A 13,971-nucleotide genomic window follows, 5' to 3' on the forward strand; every position below is an offset into this window, starting at 1 on the left:
CCGGTTGCTCCTCACACCTCCGCGTCTTTTTCAATTCAGCGTCTTCCTTGAGGCCTGAGTCTCCTAGGAACCTTTCACAGACTCGCAGGAAGAGCCCAGGACTGAGACGCGGTGCTTCTGGGGCCGGCAGAGGAGAGGGGCCTCGTGGGGAAAGGAGCTGCATCTTCTCCCGTCTGCAGGATGGACTGGCCTTGGTCTGTGCCACACTCTGCCCCATCCACGGCCTTCACCTCTGCGTGAGGAGGGAACAGGAGACACGGGCCGACCTTGGACAGGGCCCCTGCTGCGTCTCTGCCTGTGGGGATTCTGCTCCTCCTGCAGAGTGGACGGCTCTCAGGTCGGCCCAGATCCCAGTCCCATCTGCCCAGGCAGGCTGTCAGACTTCAGAAGGGAGAGAGGCATCCAGACTCGGCACCCTTGCAGAAGTGCCTCCACCTGACCGTTCACAACACGGAGGCCACGATGCCAGCCCCGGCTCACCTGTGGTCCACCGAGGCCCTCTGGCTTTTTCCCACTGATCGCACACTCGGTTCCTGGTTTCTCCTCTCCGAGTTGCTCATCTTCAGGGCTCTCCATCCAGTCCCGATCTCAGCCCATCCTTCTAACTCAAAATGTGGCACACAGCGCCTCCACAGAGGGCGTGGCCCAATCACCTCTCTTCTGCCATGTCTACCCCCCGCTCCCCCTCTCCAAACCCTTTACCTGGACGTGCCCAACCCCCACATGCCCCATTCCTTTTGGAAGTGGAAGCACCTCCTAGGAACAGTGGGGACACAGCTGGTGAACTTCAGAGTCCTGTGAGCTACACCCACCACCCCCACCAGGTGCCCATGGAGCCCTCCCCACCCCTTCCCACCCAGGGGCCCTTCCCGTCCCCACTGGGCATCCAGGAGCCCTCCCCCGTCCCCACTGGGCACCCACGGGCCCTCCCCCGCCCCCACTGGGCACCCACGGGCCCTCCCCCGCCCCCACTGGGCACCCAGGAGCCCTCCCCCGTCCCCACTGGGCACCCACGGGCCCTCCCCCGCCCCCACTTGGCACCCAGGAGCCCTCCCCCGCCCCCACTCGGCACCCAGGAGCCCTCCCCCGCCCCCACTGGGCACCCACGGGCCCTCCCCCGCCCCCACTGGGCACCCAGGAGCCCTCCCCCGTCCCCACTGGGCACCCACGGGCCCTCCCCCGCCCCCACTTGGCACCCAGGAGCCCTCCCCCGTCCCCACTGGGCACCCACGGGCCCTCCCCCGCCCCCACTGGGCACCCAGGAGCCCTCCCCCGCCCCCACTGGGCACCCAGGAGCCCTCCCCCGCCCCCACTGGGCACCCAGGAGCCCTCCCCCGCCCCCACTGGGCACCCACGGGCCCTCCCCCGCCCCCACTGGGCACCCAGGAGCCCTCCCCCGCCCCCACTGGGCACCCACGGGCCCTCCCCCGCCCCCACTGGGCACCCAGGAGCCCTCCCCCGTCCCCACTGGGCACCCACGGGCCCTCCCCCGCCCCCACTTGGCACCCAGGAGCCCTCCCCCGCCCCCACTCGGCACCCAGGAGCCCTCAGTAGAATGCATCCACTCTGACCATCTGCTCCAGCCTCAAGGGCCTTCACTGTGGCTCCATCTCCCTCCCAGTACGGGCCCTGCCTCTCAGCTCACAGGCCCTCCAGAGACTGTTATCCACTCTGATAAGCTCGAATGTTGGGCTAAGGAACTGACAGACACATTCCGGGGGGAACCGCCTGGAGATGACCCCCTCCACAAACATCCCCATGTGCTCCCAGCCCTGGATGGTGGAGGGCACAAAGCAGTATTTTCACCTCCACTGTGTCTGAATGAGAAGCAGCATACTGGCCTCCGCGAGTGGACACCTTCAAGGCCCAGTCCCGAACTTTCTACCCCTTCAGGGTTGACGGAGGAGAAGGCTGTTCAGTCTCCGATCCCCTCCCTGAGTAATATTTGTGGACATCTTGTACATCAATAAGCGTGTTCCTTTCTTCCAGGAAATTCTAGGAACCAAATCTGGTTTAGATTGGGGATGTTGTTCAACAGATGTGTAGACTGGTTTCCTCAGTTTCAGTAGAAAGAAGTCTTCTCTGTGGAGAAAGGACCAAGCTCCCCCCAGCCCTGGCCACCCCTGCCTGGATCAGAGGTGTCGCCAGCTAACACAGGGAACCGTCCAGCTGCCAAGCTGGGGTGAAGGACGCCCAGAGCAGGAAGGATGTCAGACGTGGTCCAGGCGACTCGTCAGAACTTCTGGTTGCAGCCCCCGCTGTGTAGGCAGCCTGCTCGGGGACCCCGAGCACAAAACAGACCGAAGGGAGGCCGCTCACGCCCCGTCTCACCGCCCTCTCTTGAACACATGTCTCTCAGCTTTGTCCCCGTCAGTCCACCAGCCACACCTGCTGTGAGGGTCTCGGGGGCCCTGAGGCCTCTAAGCCAGTCTCCCACCCTTGTACCTGCGGCACCGCAGCAATTTCCGAAGGCTCCTTTGTTTCTGCCCAGGTTCAGGTCAAAGCCAGGGGCTTGTCAGGAGGGAACGTGGTTCCCGGGCACACAAGCCTGGATGTCGTGGGGGGCAGAGGGCACCCAGGAGGGACAGGCCCTGGCAGCAGCCCCCACCTGCCTGACACTCTGCCCATGCTGCCGATGCCCGAAAACCCAGCTTGATGCCAGCACCAGGCTGCCGAGACCTCTCTGGGCAGGTGGGACCCACCTTGAGGTACCGTCATCTGATGAGAGTCAGACCCTCCCACACACCCAGACTTTCCTGGCTACAGCCACCTGCAAACCCCACTGCCCAGCATCCCTGAAGACGTCGGAGCCCCGCCGGGCAAGCAGGATGTCCTGATGTTCCCTCTCTCCTTCTATTCCAGGCTTTTCAGCGCGATCTTAGAGCAAGCGACCAAAGCCGATGGGGCCAACGCCCTGGGAGGGAAGGGTGCTGGATTCGACGTGAAGGCGCTGAGGGCGTTCCGTGTGCTACGACCCCTGCGGTTGGTGTCCGGGGTCCCGAGTAAGTAGCTCATCCATTCAGCCATGTGACCTCTCCACTGTTCCCCCTCACCCATCCTGAGTTGCCAAGGAGTCTGGTTTCCTATAAACGGAGGGTTTCCTTGAATGGGTCCCTTTGCTGTAAAGACCCCAGCTCCAATGTGAGTCAATTAAAACCCACCATGGCTCCCGCTCACATGCCCCCTGGCTGAGACAGCTGCACAGAGAAGACCCTGTGGCCATCTGAGCAGCCTGGCCCCCACCCCGGGCCCCTGGAGCTGGGAATTTAAACACATTTGCAGCAGAAGAGCAGAGAGCTAATCCCCCAGGCTCTTGGGGCACAGAGCTGACAGGATTATCTCTACCGTCTGTATTTTTTTTCAAAGAACAATCAGAAAAGCATCAGTGGATGTTCAAAAAGTCCCATTTTGCCACCTCTCCCAACCTCTCCTCCTTTCATATCACGTGGGGTGTCTCCAGCCTCAAAAGCCCTATTTTTGGACCTGCTGCCTGTTGAAGCGAAAGCTGGCTTTCCCTGAGGGTGGAGGGTGCTGGCCTGAGTTGGGCAGATGGGCCAGGGTCGGCTCCCCATCCCCAATCCTGCAGGAGCCCCCCAACCCACCCCGTTGCAGAGCAGCCCCAGCGCTGCACACAGAAGGTCGGGCTCCCAGCGTCCACTCCAGCAAAGCCCAGCCCAGCCTGCTGCAGGCTAAGTCCACTTTCTGAGAAGTCCTTCCCCTCCTTGCTCACTGGTGGTCCCTGAACCTGAGACAGGATGTGGGCGCTGGGACGTGTCACCAGCCACTCAGCTTCTGGCCTCTAACTCGAGGCAAGGGGGTCCCCAAACCAGGCTGCAGCCAGACTAGCTTGGAGATGGGGCCAGGCCAGGAAGGCAGGGGCTCTCTGCACCCCCCACCTTTACACCTTAATTGCCACCAACCTAGTGATGTTGTCCTGCTCGGCAGGTGAAACCTGCCTGGGTGCAAAATTGTAGGGACACGGGGACCTTGTATTAACTTGTCCAGTCCCTGCCGACCTGCACACGTGGTGGAAACCTCCTCCTAGAGTAACTGAACTGGCCACAGTGGGGGGCTCTCACCCCGCCCTGGGTGAGAGCTGGGACTCTCACCAGCTCTCCCCACCACATGCACGACTTCCTGTAAGGTGTTCCAAGTACGTAACCCCCAATGTCTTAGACATTTTACCCTCGTACCTGCCTCTGCAGTTCCCTTGTAAGCCCCTGGAAGCCCAGACATGCCCTGCACTCTCTGACGCCTGCACGGTGCCTGGCCTGGTCTCTACCCAGGGCGGGGGCACTCCCTGGATGGACGATGACAGAAGTGGGGACCCTGGGCAGTGGTGGCCTGTGTTAACTCAGAGGGAGTGTAGACGTGGTCACACAGCACAGGTAAGCAGATTTTCTCTGCCTGGCCTTAACCACTGGGCACTAGGAATGGAAAGAGTGTACATGATGGCTGAGATCCAAGACCTCTTAGCAAAGCTGGAATTATGGGGTTTTCATGGTCAGTCAGCCATCACTCAATAGGCCAAGCTCAGGAAATGAGAAGGCTGGTGACAATGTCTGTCAGGACTCGAGTGGCAGGACTTCCATCTGGATGGCCCCTGGCTGGCCTCAACCCCTTGGTGTCCACAGAAATGGCACCTTCCCAGGGGTCTGTCCCACTGCTCTGCCCTCCATCCCTCTCTGCTTTCTGCCCCCGCTTCACCCTCCACCCTCTTCCCTTGTTTATTTACTTCGCAACCCTCACCTCACGAGAGCAACCAGGCTTTGTATTATTCACTACCAAATTCTTGTCACCTACCATCATCTACAAAACGCCTGGTCAGTCTTTGTGGGGGGCTGGGCCCCTCATGGCCGAGCACAAGCTCCACGTGGTGGGGGCAGAGCACCAGCACCCCCAAGTGACTTCAGGGCTAAAGACCTTCCTTCCCTGGGCGCCTTCTTTAGTGTTTCCAAAGGGCTTTTTCTTCTATGTTATTCGAGCTTCATGGCAACTGTGCACCATGCAGCTGAACACGCAGGTGTTGTTTCCGTGGCAAATATGCTGGCTGGGTGGTTTGCGGGACCTGAAAGCCCAAGCCCACGAAGTTACCGTTGCTCTCTGTGTCCATACATGTATTAAATGCCATGGAGTCTCAGGATCACAGATATGGAGGGTGAGAGATGATAGTGAGGGTACAAGCCCAAGAGTCATTTATTAATTTGTTCAACAAAATCCACTGAGTGCCTACTTCATAAAGGACTTCTCTAGCCTCACAGCAGATACAGAGGTGAGTCAGACACTAAGTGTCTCCTCAGAGAGACTGAAGTGTCAAAGAAAAAATGTTCATAGAAATGATGGTGTAGAGCAAAAATAGAGATGTGCAAAAAAAAAAACAAAAACAGATGAGTTCTGTGACTGGTGTGCTCTGGGAGACTCCATACTCTGGGGAGTGTAGGTAGCAATCAGGACAGGCTTCCTGGAGGAGGTGGCACTCCTTGGAGGAGGAGGAGAGGCCTTGAAGGGTAGGTAAGGAGGGGCATCTGGGACCTCAGGATGAAGTGGTAGGATAACTGTGGCCCTGGAGACATGTGCAGGGAGGTGAGGGATCAGGGGTGGGTCTTGCTGTGGGTGTAGGAACCAGCTGACACTCTCAGGACATGCTGTGTAGCTGAGGCTTGTCTGCTCTGCTCCAGGCATGCTGCAGCAGAGTCTGATGGTCAAGTTACTGAGTATCAGTGACACAAGCAACCAAACCAGGGAAGTCCTGACTTTATGCTCTACCTGAAGAAGCTTAAAAACTCATGGGGACCAAGAAACTTAACCTGTTTATTGAGATGCACAGACTCCCCCAGGAGGAAAATGTCCCTTTTTGATTTGAGAACAAAACGCAGGTCGTGACAAATGTCTGGGCTACCACCTACTAAATGCAGAGTTGGGTGTCTGAGTCAGGCTCTTGGAAGAGCTTCATTGGTGGGTTGGCCAGCCCAGTGGTCCAGAAAGACAGGGCTTTAGCCCTAATTTACAGGCAGGCATACACAGCCCATGGAGAAGGCAATGGCACCCCACTCCAGCACTCCTGCCTGGAAAATCCCATGGACGCAGGAGCCTGGTGGGCCGCAGTCCATGGGGTCGGGAAGAGTCGGACACGACTGAGCAACTTCACTTTCACTTTTCAGTTTCATGCACTGGAGAAGGAAATGGCAACCCACTCCAGTGTTCTTGCCTGGAGAATCCCAGGGACAGAGGAGCCTCATGGGCTACCGTCTCTGGGGTCACACAGAGTCAGACACGAGTGAAGTGACTTAGCAGCAGCAGCAGCATACGCAGCCCAAGTGCTTCTCCCAGAGCCATGAACAGAGATGGACTCAGGCCATTTTCCAGGGCAGGGTCACCCCCTCCAGAAAACCGGCCTCTGTCACTGGAAGAGACACAATTGGACACAGGTGCCCACCTGGCTCTCAAGACGGGCACAGGTGGTACTTCAGGTGTTGGTGGGTTTGCCTTTGATGGTCCCTGAGCCCTGGCCACATGGGCTGAGGAGAAGTGGTCCTCTTGTCCCTGAGGGCCCCAGGAGAGTGGGAGCACCCTGGGCCTGCCATGCGGACAGCAGGGAGCTGAGTCTGGTCAGCCATGTGACCTGCCCTTTAACCTCCAACCTGCAGTTTTCACTCTGGGAAACAAGAGGGTTAAACTATCTCAGCCCTGAAGTTCTTCTGAGCAGTATCATCCTGTGCTTCAGTGACAGAGAACAGCAGTGAGCTGAGAACTTCTTTGGAATCACTAATTCTAGCCTGAGTCCCAGGCAGGGAATGACCCTCGGGGGTGCCCATCATGGTGGGCGCCATCAGTCCAGACAGGGCAGTTCCCCAAACACTGACCTCGTGCCCAGGACTGTGGTGGATGGCATCAGTCACACTGGAGACAGAGCTTCCTAAACTCTGAAAGCCCTGTCATTGATTATCTTTAATGCCTGGCCCTTCTGTGGAAATCCCAGACCTGAAATTACAGCCAGCAGTAAGGTGACTGTCACCTGATTTAAAATAATGGTCACAATAAAGGCCACTTACACTTCCAAGTGACCCATAAATGCTGGAAAGAAACATGAGGGGAGCGGAGATGAAGACACAGTGAAGTCAGTGTCCCGTGAAGTGATCGATTTGAAGAACATGAGCCCAAACACCTGTGACACTGGGTATGTTCCCTCTGGCTAGCTCCAGACGAGGAGTGGCCAAGGATGCTGGCGTTGAGATCCCACTCCTTAGGCTCAAGTCCCCAGAGCCACCACCTGTTAGCTGTGTGCCTCTGAGTCCTGACTGATCCATAATGGGGGTTAAAATTGCACTTACCTCGAGGAGTGGTTGTGAGGATTCAATACTCAAGGGCTTGCAAAGCATTTAGAATTGTGGTCAGTGTGTAAGATGCATTTAGCAAATTTTAGCTCCTGGTATTTCTACAGGTCCAACTCCCTCAGGCTCCAAGTGGGGCCAATGAAAGGAAGGGGATACTTCCATACTTGACTTTTTAAAATCCACTTTATTGAAGCATAATTTATATTCAATAAAACTCACACATGTTAAATGTACAGTCACAAATGTAAGAGCCTTACCATAGTACACGTTCACTAATACAGCTCTCTCCCCTGTGTGAGCCTTATACATTTTCTACTTCTTGTTCAGTTGCCAAGTCATGTCTGACTCTTCGCAACCCCATGGGCTGCAGTACACCAGGCTTCCGTGTCCCTCACTATCTCCTGAAGTTTGCCCAAGTTAGTGTGCTTTTAATCGGTGATGCCATCCAACCATCTCATCTTCTACTGACATGAGCATTGTAAACCCCACCCTGTGTTAATATTTCCTGCTTTAGTAAGTTGTCCTTTAAGTAAATTATGAGGAAAAAGTAAAGATGTAAAAGCTTTTACATTTGCCCACCTGTTTACCATTTCTGAGACTGTCTAATCCTTTCTGTAGATCTGCATTTCCTTCTGGTGTCATTTCCCGTCACTCTGAGGGACATGTCTATGGTATTTCTCTGAAAGAGGTCTGCTGCTGATGAATGATCTCAGTTTTCATTACCTGAAGGCGTCTTCAGCCCTTCCTCTTCTTGAAGAATATTTCCACTGGATATATAATTCTTGGGTTGACAGTTTTTTCTTTCATGTTAGAAATGTTGTTCCACTTTCTCTCGGTCTCAGTTTTCTCTGAGTCACTGATATTCTCACCATGGTTCCCTGTATATATTTTCTTCTTTCTTGACTGTTTCTAGATTTCTCTCTCCATCTTTGGTTTTCAGCACTGGACTGTGAAGGGCTTCACTGTATATTTGCTCTGCTTAGAGTTGTCTGAGCAGCTCAGATTCATCCGTAAATTGGATGTTAACAAGTTTGGGAAGTTTTTGACCATTATTTCCGCAAATGTTTTCCCTCATTCCAATCTCATTCTCCTCTGTCTGTAACCCAAATTATACTTAAGTTTGGCCATTTTCTGTTATCTCATTGGTCTCTGATGCTTTGTTTGGTTTTCTTCAGTCTTTCTTTGTGTCCACAGGCTGAAATTTTTCTATCAATTGTTCTTCCAGTTTATTACTTTTTCCTCTTCTACTTCCGTCTTCATTAAGCCTATTTAACAAGTCACAGAGTCTCCATTTGGTTCCTTTTAATAGTTTCCATTTCTCTGTGAAATTCCCTCTCTGTTCTCTCTTTAGCACCATATACTCCTTTCATCCTCTTAATATATTGCCCTTTAACTCTTTAAACAGTCTTCAGTTTGTTCTAAAATCTTTGTCTGCTAAGTCCAACATCTGAGCAATCTCATTTTCAGTCCCCTTTGACTTTTTTTTCTGGGTTATGTGTCACATTTTCCCATTTCTTTATGTGTCTGGTGGTTTTGTTCTGAATACTGGAATCATGAGTCATATGTTGTAAAGACCTGGGTTCATCCACCTTCCTAAGAGTGATGACCCCTCAGCAGACAGCTCAGTTACTGGCAGCCCTGCTGTGAACTTGTAGTTCTGCACTTGTTGGTCAATACCAAGCAAAAGCCCTGGCCCCTCACCTCCCAACTCATTTCCCCTTCAGATCTTGTCACAGTCGAGTGTGATCTTTGCCAGGATGGGTCTGGAGGGCATCTGACTCCAGGGTACGGTTCTGGCTCCTAAGATGTGCCCTTTCTGATGTTTCAGTTGATTGCTCAGGGTCTTATGAGATATTAACTTGATTTTTCCACTCTGGCAGGGGCATGTACACACAGGGGACCCCTACACAAACTTCTGGGGCCCCTGTTTACCTTGCTGTCTCCTTTCTTCTGTCCCACCAGTGCTGCCCAGATTCTCAGACCAGTGGGACTGCAATAGTCTGTCTGCTTTTTCCACTGCAGTCAGGAAACTGTTCCCAGAGAACCAGAGTGATTACTGTTTTCACCTCTGAGTTTCCATTCTCTCAGGGATCACAAGCCTGAGTTACTTCGTGTCCACTTGAGGGAAACAGTTGCCTCTTATATTTTTGTCCAGTTTTTTTAATGATTATGGTGAAAGGGCTCGTCTGGTACCAGTTCCTCCTTTTGGAAATGGAAGCGCACTTGACTTTTAAACCATAAAATGAATAACAAGAATGTTATCATACATATTATCATATATATATTATTATGTATTATTATCATACATATATATTATTATCATACATAGCTAGAATGTAAATCATATATGTTATATAAGCTATATATTATTTCTGCTGTAATACTATATTATATTTACAAGGTATATATTAATTTATTTGTCACATATTTATTGAGGACTTATGTATATATGCAACAGTAGTAGTTGAAGGAAGGAAAAGGTATTAGAATCTTTCTTAAGATATTTGGAAAATAACAACCCAGCAAAATTTAGAGCCAAAAACAGCTTTCTCATCCAATATCCTCATGTTAAAGACGCTGAAACCTAGACCCAAGAAATTGACATGACTGTCAAGGTCACACAGCTATTAGTGGAGGAGAGAAGATAGCCTAGCATTTGTTTTCCAGTAAATTTGAAATCTCTAAAACAAAACCACTAAGCATATGTTTGGAGATTTTCCCCCTATAGAAAATCTGATCCATGCCAAGATCTCTATTGATTCATTAGTGATTTGAGCCAAATAGGAAACAAGTCAGTCTGGAATCCTAAGAACATACATAGAAAGGTTAATTCATGCTGTTAATTCATGACAACCGTAAGCTATCAGCAATAAACAGGCCTGGCTCTTTATTAAACTCCACATGAAGGAGAGCCAGGAAGAAGCTGTGGATTGCCTGGTGCGATGGTGTTTGATGGGAGAAGAGTTAACGAGCTCTCCTCAGGGCTCCTTAGGGATCCATCCACCCCGATAACTCACAGTGAGTATACCTCACTTGCCACCAAAGTCTTGGAGACACTTTAATTTTCCTGAAACCCACATCTTCTACACCTTTCTGAGAGAAGGAGCAACCATAGCCCGACCGTGATTCCCCCCTCCTCTGTTTAATCCTGTTATCAGGCATATCACTCTGCATACAGCCAGTCTCTGGGAACTTCACTCAAAAATGCCCTGTCCAGGGTGCAGCACTAGGAGAATGTGACTGTCAGAGAATTCCCAACCCTTTAGAATACATCCATATCGAAGATTTCCCCAGTGACCTGGTTCTGGGGTGGGGGGAGTAAGGAAACCTACAATGAGGGGACCTCCCCAGGGGGTTTCTTCCCGAGGAAGCACAGGTCAGTTTTGCTTTCTGAAGTGGCAGGTGGGGTCATTTGGATTAACTGTCCTGCTGGGGATAATTAGACATCACTGGGCAAAATAAATCTTCTCTTTTCTAAAACTTGGCAAAGATGCCTGACAAAAACAAATAGGAATCATGTCCAGAGAAAGATAACATCATCAAAGTTCTCCAGATTTTTTGAAAGATCAGTTTTGTAAAAATAGAGTCTAACCCACACTACAAAATAACTAGGTCCACAATAAGACAAGACAATGTGGATGAAAAGGAGCAGAAACTATAAACAATGGAAACAGACACACATGGGATCTGGATATTGGAATTATCAGATACTGACTTGAAAATAACCACATTTACTATATATGTCAAAGACAAGGTCAGTGATTTTCCAGAGAACCAGAAGATATGGAAATGAGCTGGATATAAGATTTAGAAATGAAGAATACAGTAGCAAATATGAAAATGCAGTGAAAGATTTGGCAGACTGAAAAAGGAATTACTGAATTGTGGTGAACTCAGAGGGAAATCTGGAGAGTAAAGCACAGAGAATCAAAAGAATGGAAAATACAGAGAATGTGAAAGGTTAGGGAATAAATACTGAATTTTACGATTTTTTTATTTTTTATATAATTTTGGATGAGCTGTTTCAAGAGTTTTTTTAATATTATTTTATTTTTTGCCCACTCACCCTGCAGCATGAAGGATCCTAGCTCCCCAGCCAGGGTTTGAACCCATGTCCCCTGCATTGGGAGCATGGAGTCTTAACTGCTGAGCCACCAGAGAAGTCCCTGAAGTAGTTTTTTCCTGCATTTACTGATAGACTCAGGATTTTGTTTGCTAATGTGGAGAAGTATATTTTAACCTGTTATTGAAGTATAATGCAGTGGTTAACTTGATGGAGGAGGAGCTACTACCTGGAGGGGCATGATCGAGGCTTCATAGAACCGGCGATGTTCCATTCCTTGGTTGGAGTGACAGTTACGCGGCTTCATTTTGTGATAAATTGTACCTAGTAACATCTTCCTGTCTTATACGTTTCTATTTGTGTATCTCGCAATTTTTTCCCCAAATGTTTAAAACAGAAGAAAAAGTGCAGGCCCAGGCATCTGTCATTGGCCGGTGCCAAAAGAAGCCTGCCTCGTAGGTTTCCTGTAGCAGAGACAGTCATCACCCACAGGAAGGCAGCAACACGGGCAGCAGACCTTGATCCAGTCACTTCCCTTGGGTCAGCGTTGTCATGCGAGATCCACTTTTGAGGAGGATGTTGAGGCCCTGCGTGGGGCCACCACCTGCCTCAGCACACGGTCAGACTGTCATGAGGGGCATTGGCTGACGTTGCATGAACAGCAGCTGATAGTGGAGAGTTTGCAGTCCCGTCGGCTTGACTCTTTCATTTTAATTCTATTTTATTTCATTTGGGGTTGTGTGGGCTCTTCACTGGGGCATGTGGGATCTTGGTTCCCCAACCAGGGATTGAACCCACGTCCGCTGCATCATAAGGTGCGTTCTTGACCACTGGACAACCAGGGAAGTCCCCAGGGTGGCTTGGTTTTTAATTCCAGCTCCAGGTGTGTCGTCCTGGAAGAGTCATCACTGTTACCCAAGCCTCAGCTCATTTATCTTGCTCAAGACGGAAATTCAGCACTTAGCATGGTGCTCAGCACAAGCTGGGTCCTCAGGAAACTGGAGCTACTATTTCCATAGTCTCCATTTAGCCATATTTACTTTCTCCTAGTATCAGAATTTTTAAACTAGTTTTCCTTTGAGCTCCTCTTTCCAACTCATTTTGCCAGTATAAACAATTCAATGTGAAGGTTGATATTTTAATTACTCTTATAGTTTGTAATTTATTAGGCAGCAGAGGACCCACTATCCCTTTTCCAGGTCAAAACCCTCCTTTCGTGCTCACTGAAGCTCTTGTGGGATGCAAAAATTTATTAAGATGGAAAGGTTAAATTAAAAGTAAATGAAAATGTCTAATGAGTAAAGACATTTTAATAAGAACGTGCAAAAAAATAATGAAGCTAGAGACTGAAGGGAGCCATCCACGCAAGAGCTCTTCCTCCCTTCATCAGGCACCTTGAACCTCTGGGTGACAGGCTTAGCCCTTAACCCAGGAGAGAACTATTGCCTCCCTGGTTCTAAATCTATTTGCTTTTGAAAACCACTAACCGTAGTAGGCCATTAAAAATGTCCATTGCTTCATTAGCCAGCTGAAGGCACAAAACATGATCTGTGAGATTCCTCAGGGCTCCAGTTTCTAGCTGGTATAAACGTGTTGCTGTAGAGTAGGAATAAGGCCAGTCGTCTCAACTTGATGGTGATGGTGATGAAGGTGACGATGATTAGGATGGTGATGACAGTGACATTAAAGGTGATGGTGACTGGTGATGATGGTGGTGGTGATGGGGGTGATGGTGGTGGTGATGGGGGTGATGGTGGTGGTGGTGATGATGACAGTGGTGGTGATGGTGCTGGTGATGGGGGTGATGATGGTGATGATGATGATGGTGATATTGAAGGTGATGATGGTGACAGTGATGATGATGGTGATGACAGTGACATTAAAGGTGATGATAACAGTGGTGACGATGGTGCTGGTGATGGGGGTGATGATGGTGATGATGATGATGGTGATATTGAAGGTGATGATGGTGACAGTGATGATGATGGTGATGACAGTGACATTAAAGGTGATGATGACAGTGGTGATGATGGTGGTGGTGATGGTGCTGGTGATGGGGGTGATGATGGTGATGATGATGATGATGGTGATATTGAAGGTGATGATGGTGACAGTGATGATGATGGTGATGACAGTGACATTAAAGGAGATGATGGTGGTGGTGATGATGGTGGTATTGATGGGGGTGATGATGGTGGTGATGATGATATAGGTGATGATGGTAATGATGGTAATGATGATGGTAATGATGATGATATTGAAGGTGATGACAGTGATGATGCTGATGATGTTGATCATGATGGTGATAATGGTGAGGATGAGGATGATGATGATGTTGTTTTTGATGACACAGATGATGGTCACAGCCACACATGCTAATAGGAACAAGCAGAGATGACATCGGATGTCTGTCGTCAGGAGGCCTTCCTTGGGTGCAGCCCAAATTGTTTTCTCTGACAGTGACTTCTGCTTCCTCACAATTCCAACAGAATTAGTAACTGGATTCCCAAATCTTCCAGAAATTTTTCTAAGAGTCAAAACAAAACCCAGGAGAGCATGAGGCTGGCAATGAGG

At 50.4% G+C, this 13,971-nt stretch overlaps 1 protein-coding gene across 20 annotated transcripts in view; it reads left to right on the forward strand.

Annotated features, from left to right (window-relative positions):
• CACNA1C (calcium voltage-gated channel subunit alpha1 C) overlaps positions 1-13,971 on the forward strand; it is a 459,352-nt gene that overhangs the window by 315,284 nt on the left and 130,097 nt on the right. For all 20 annotated transcript variants that reach the window (XM_086402608.1, XM_086402606.1, XM_086402616.1 and 17 more), the window contains exon 5: positions 2,863-3,002. In XM_086402608.1, the coding sequence (XP_086258734.1) occupies positions 2,863-3,002 (140 nt within the window). The remainder of the gene's footprint in view (positions 1-2,862; positions 3,003-13,971) is intronic.

This window comes from Bos grunniens, chromosome 5 (genome assembly GCF_055505025.1).
Source record: "Bos grunniens cultivar Pamir isolate PY7600 chromosome 5, Bosgru_T2T1.0, whole genome shotgun sequence".
Classification (NCBI taxonomy): domain Eukaryota; kingdom Metazoa; phylum Chordata; class Mammalia; order Artiodactyla; family Bovidae; genus Bos; species Bos grunniens.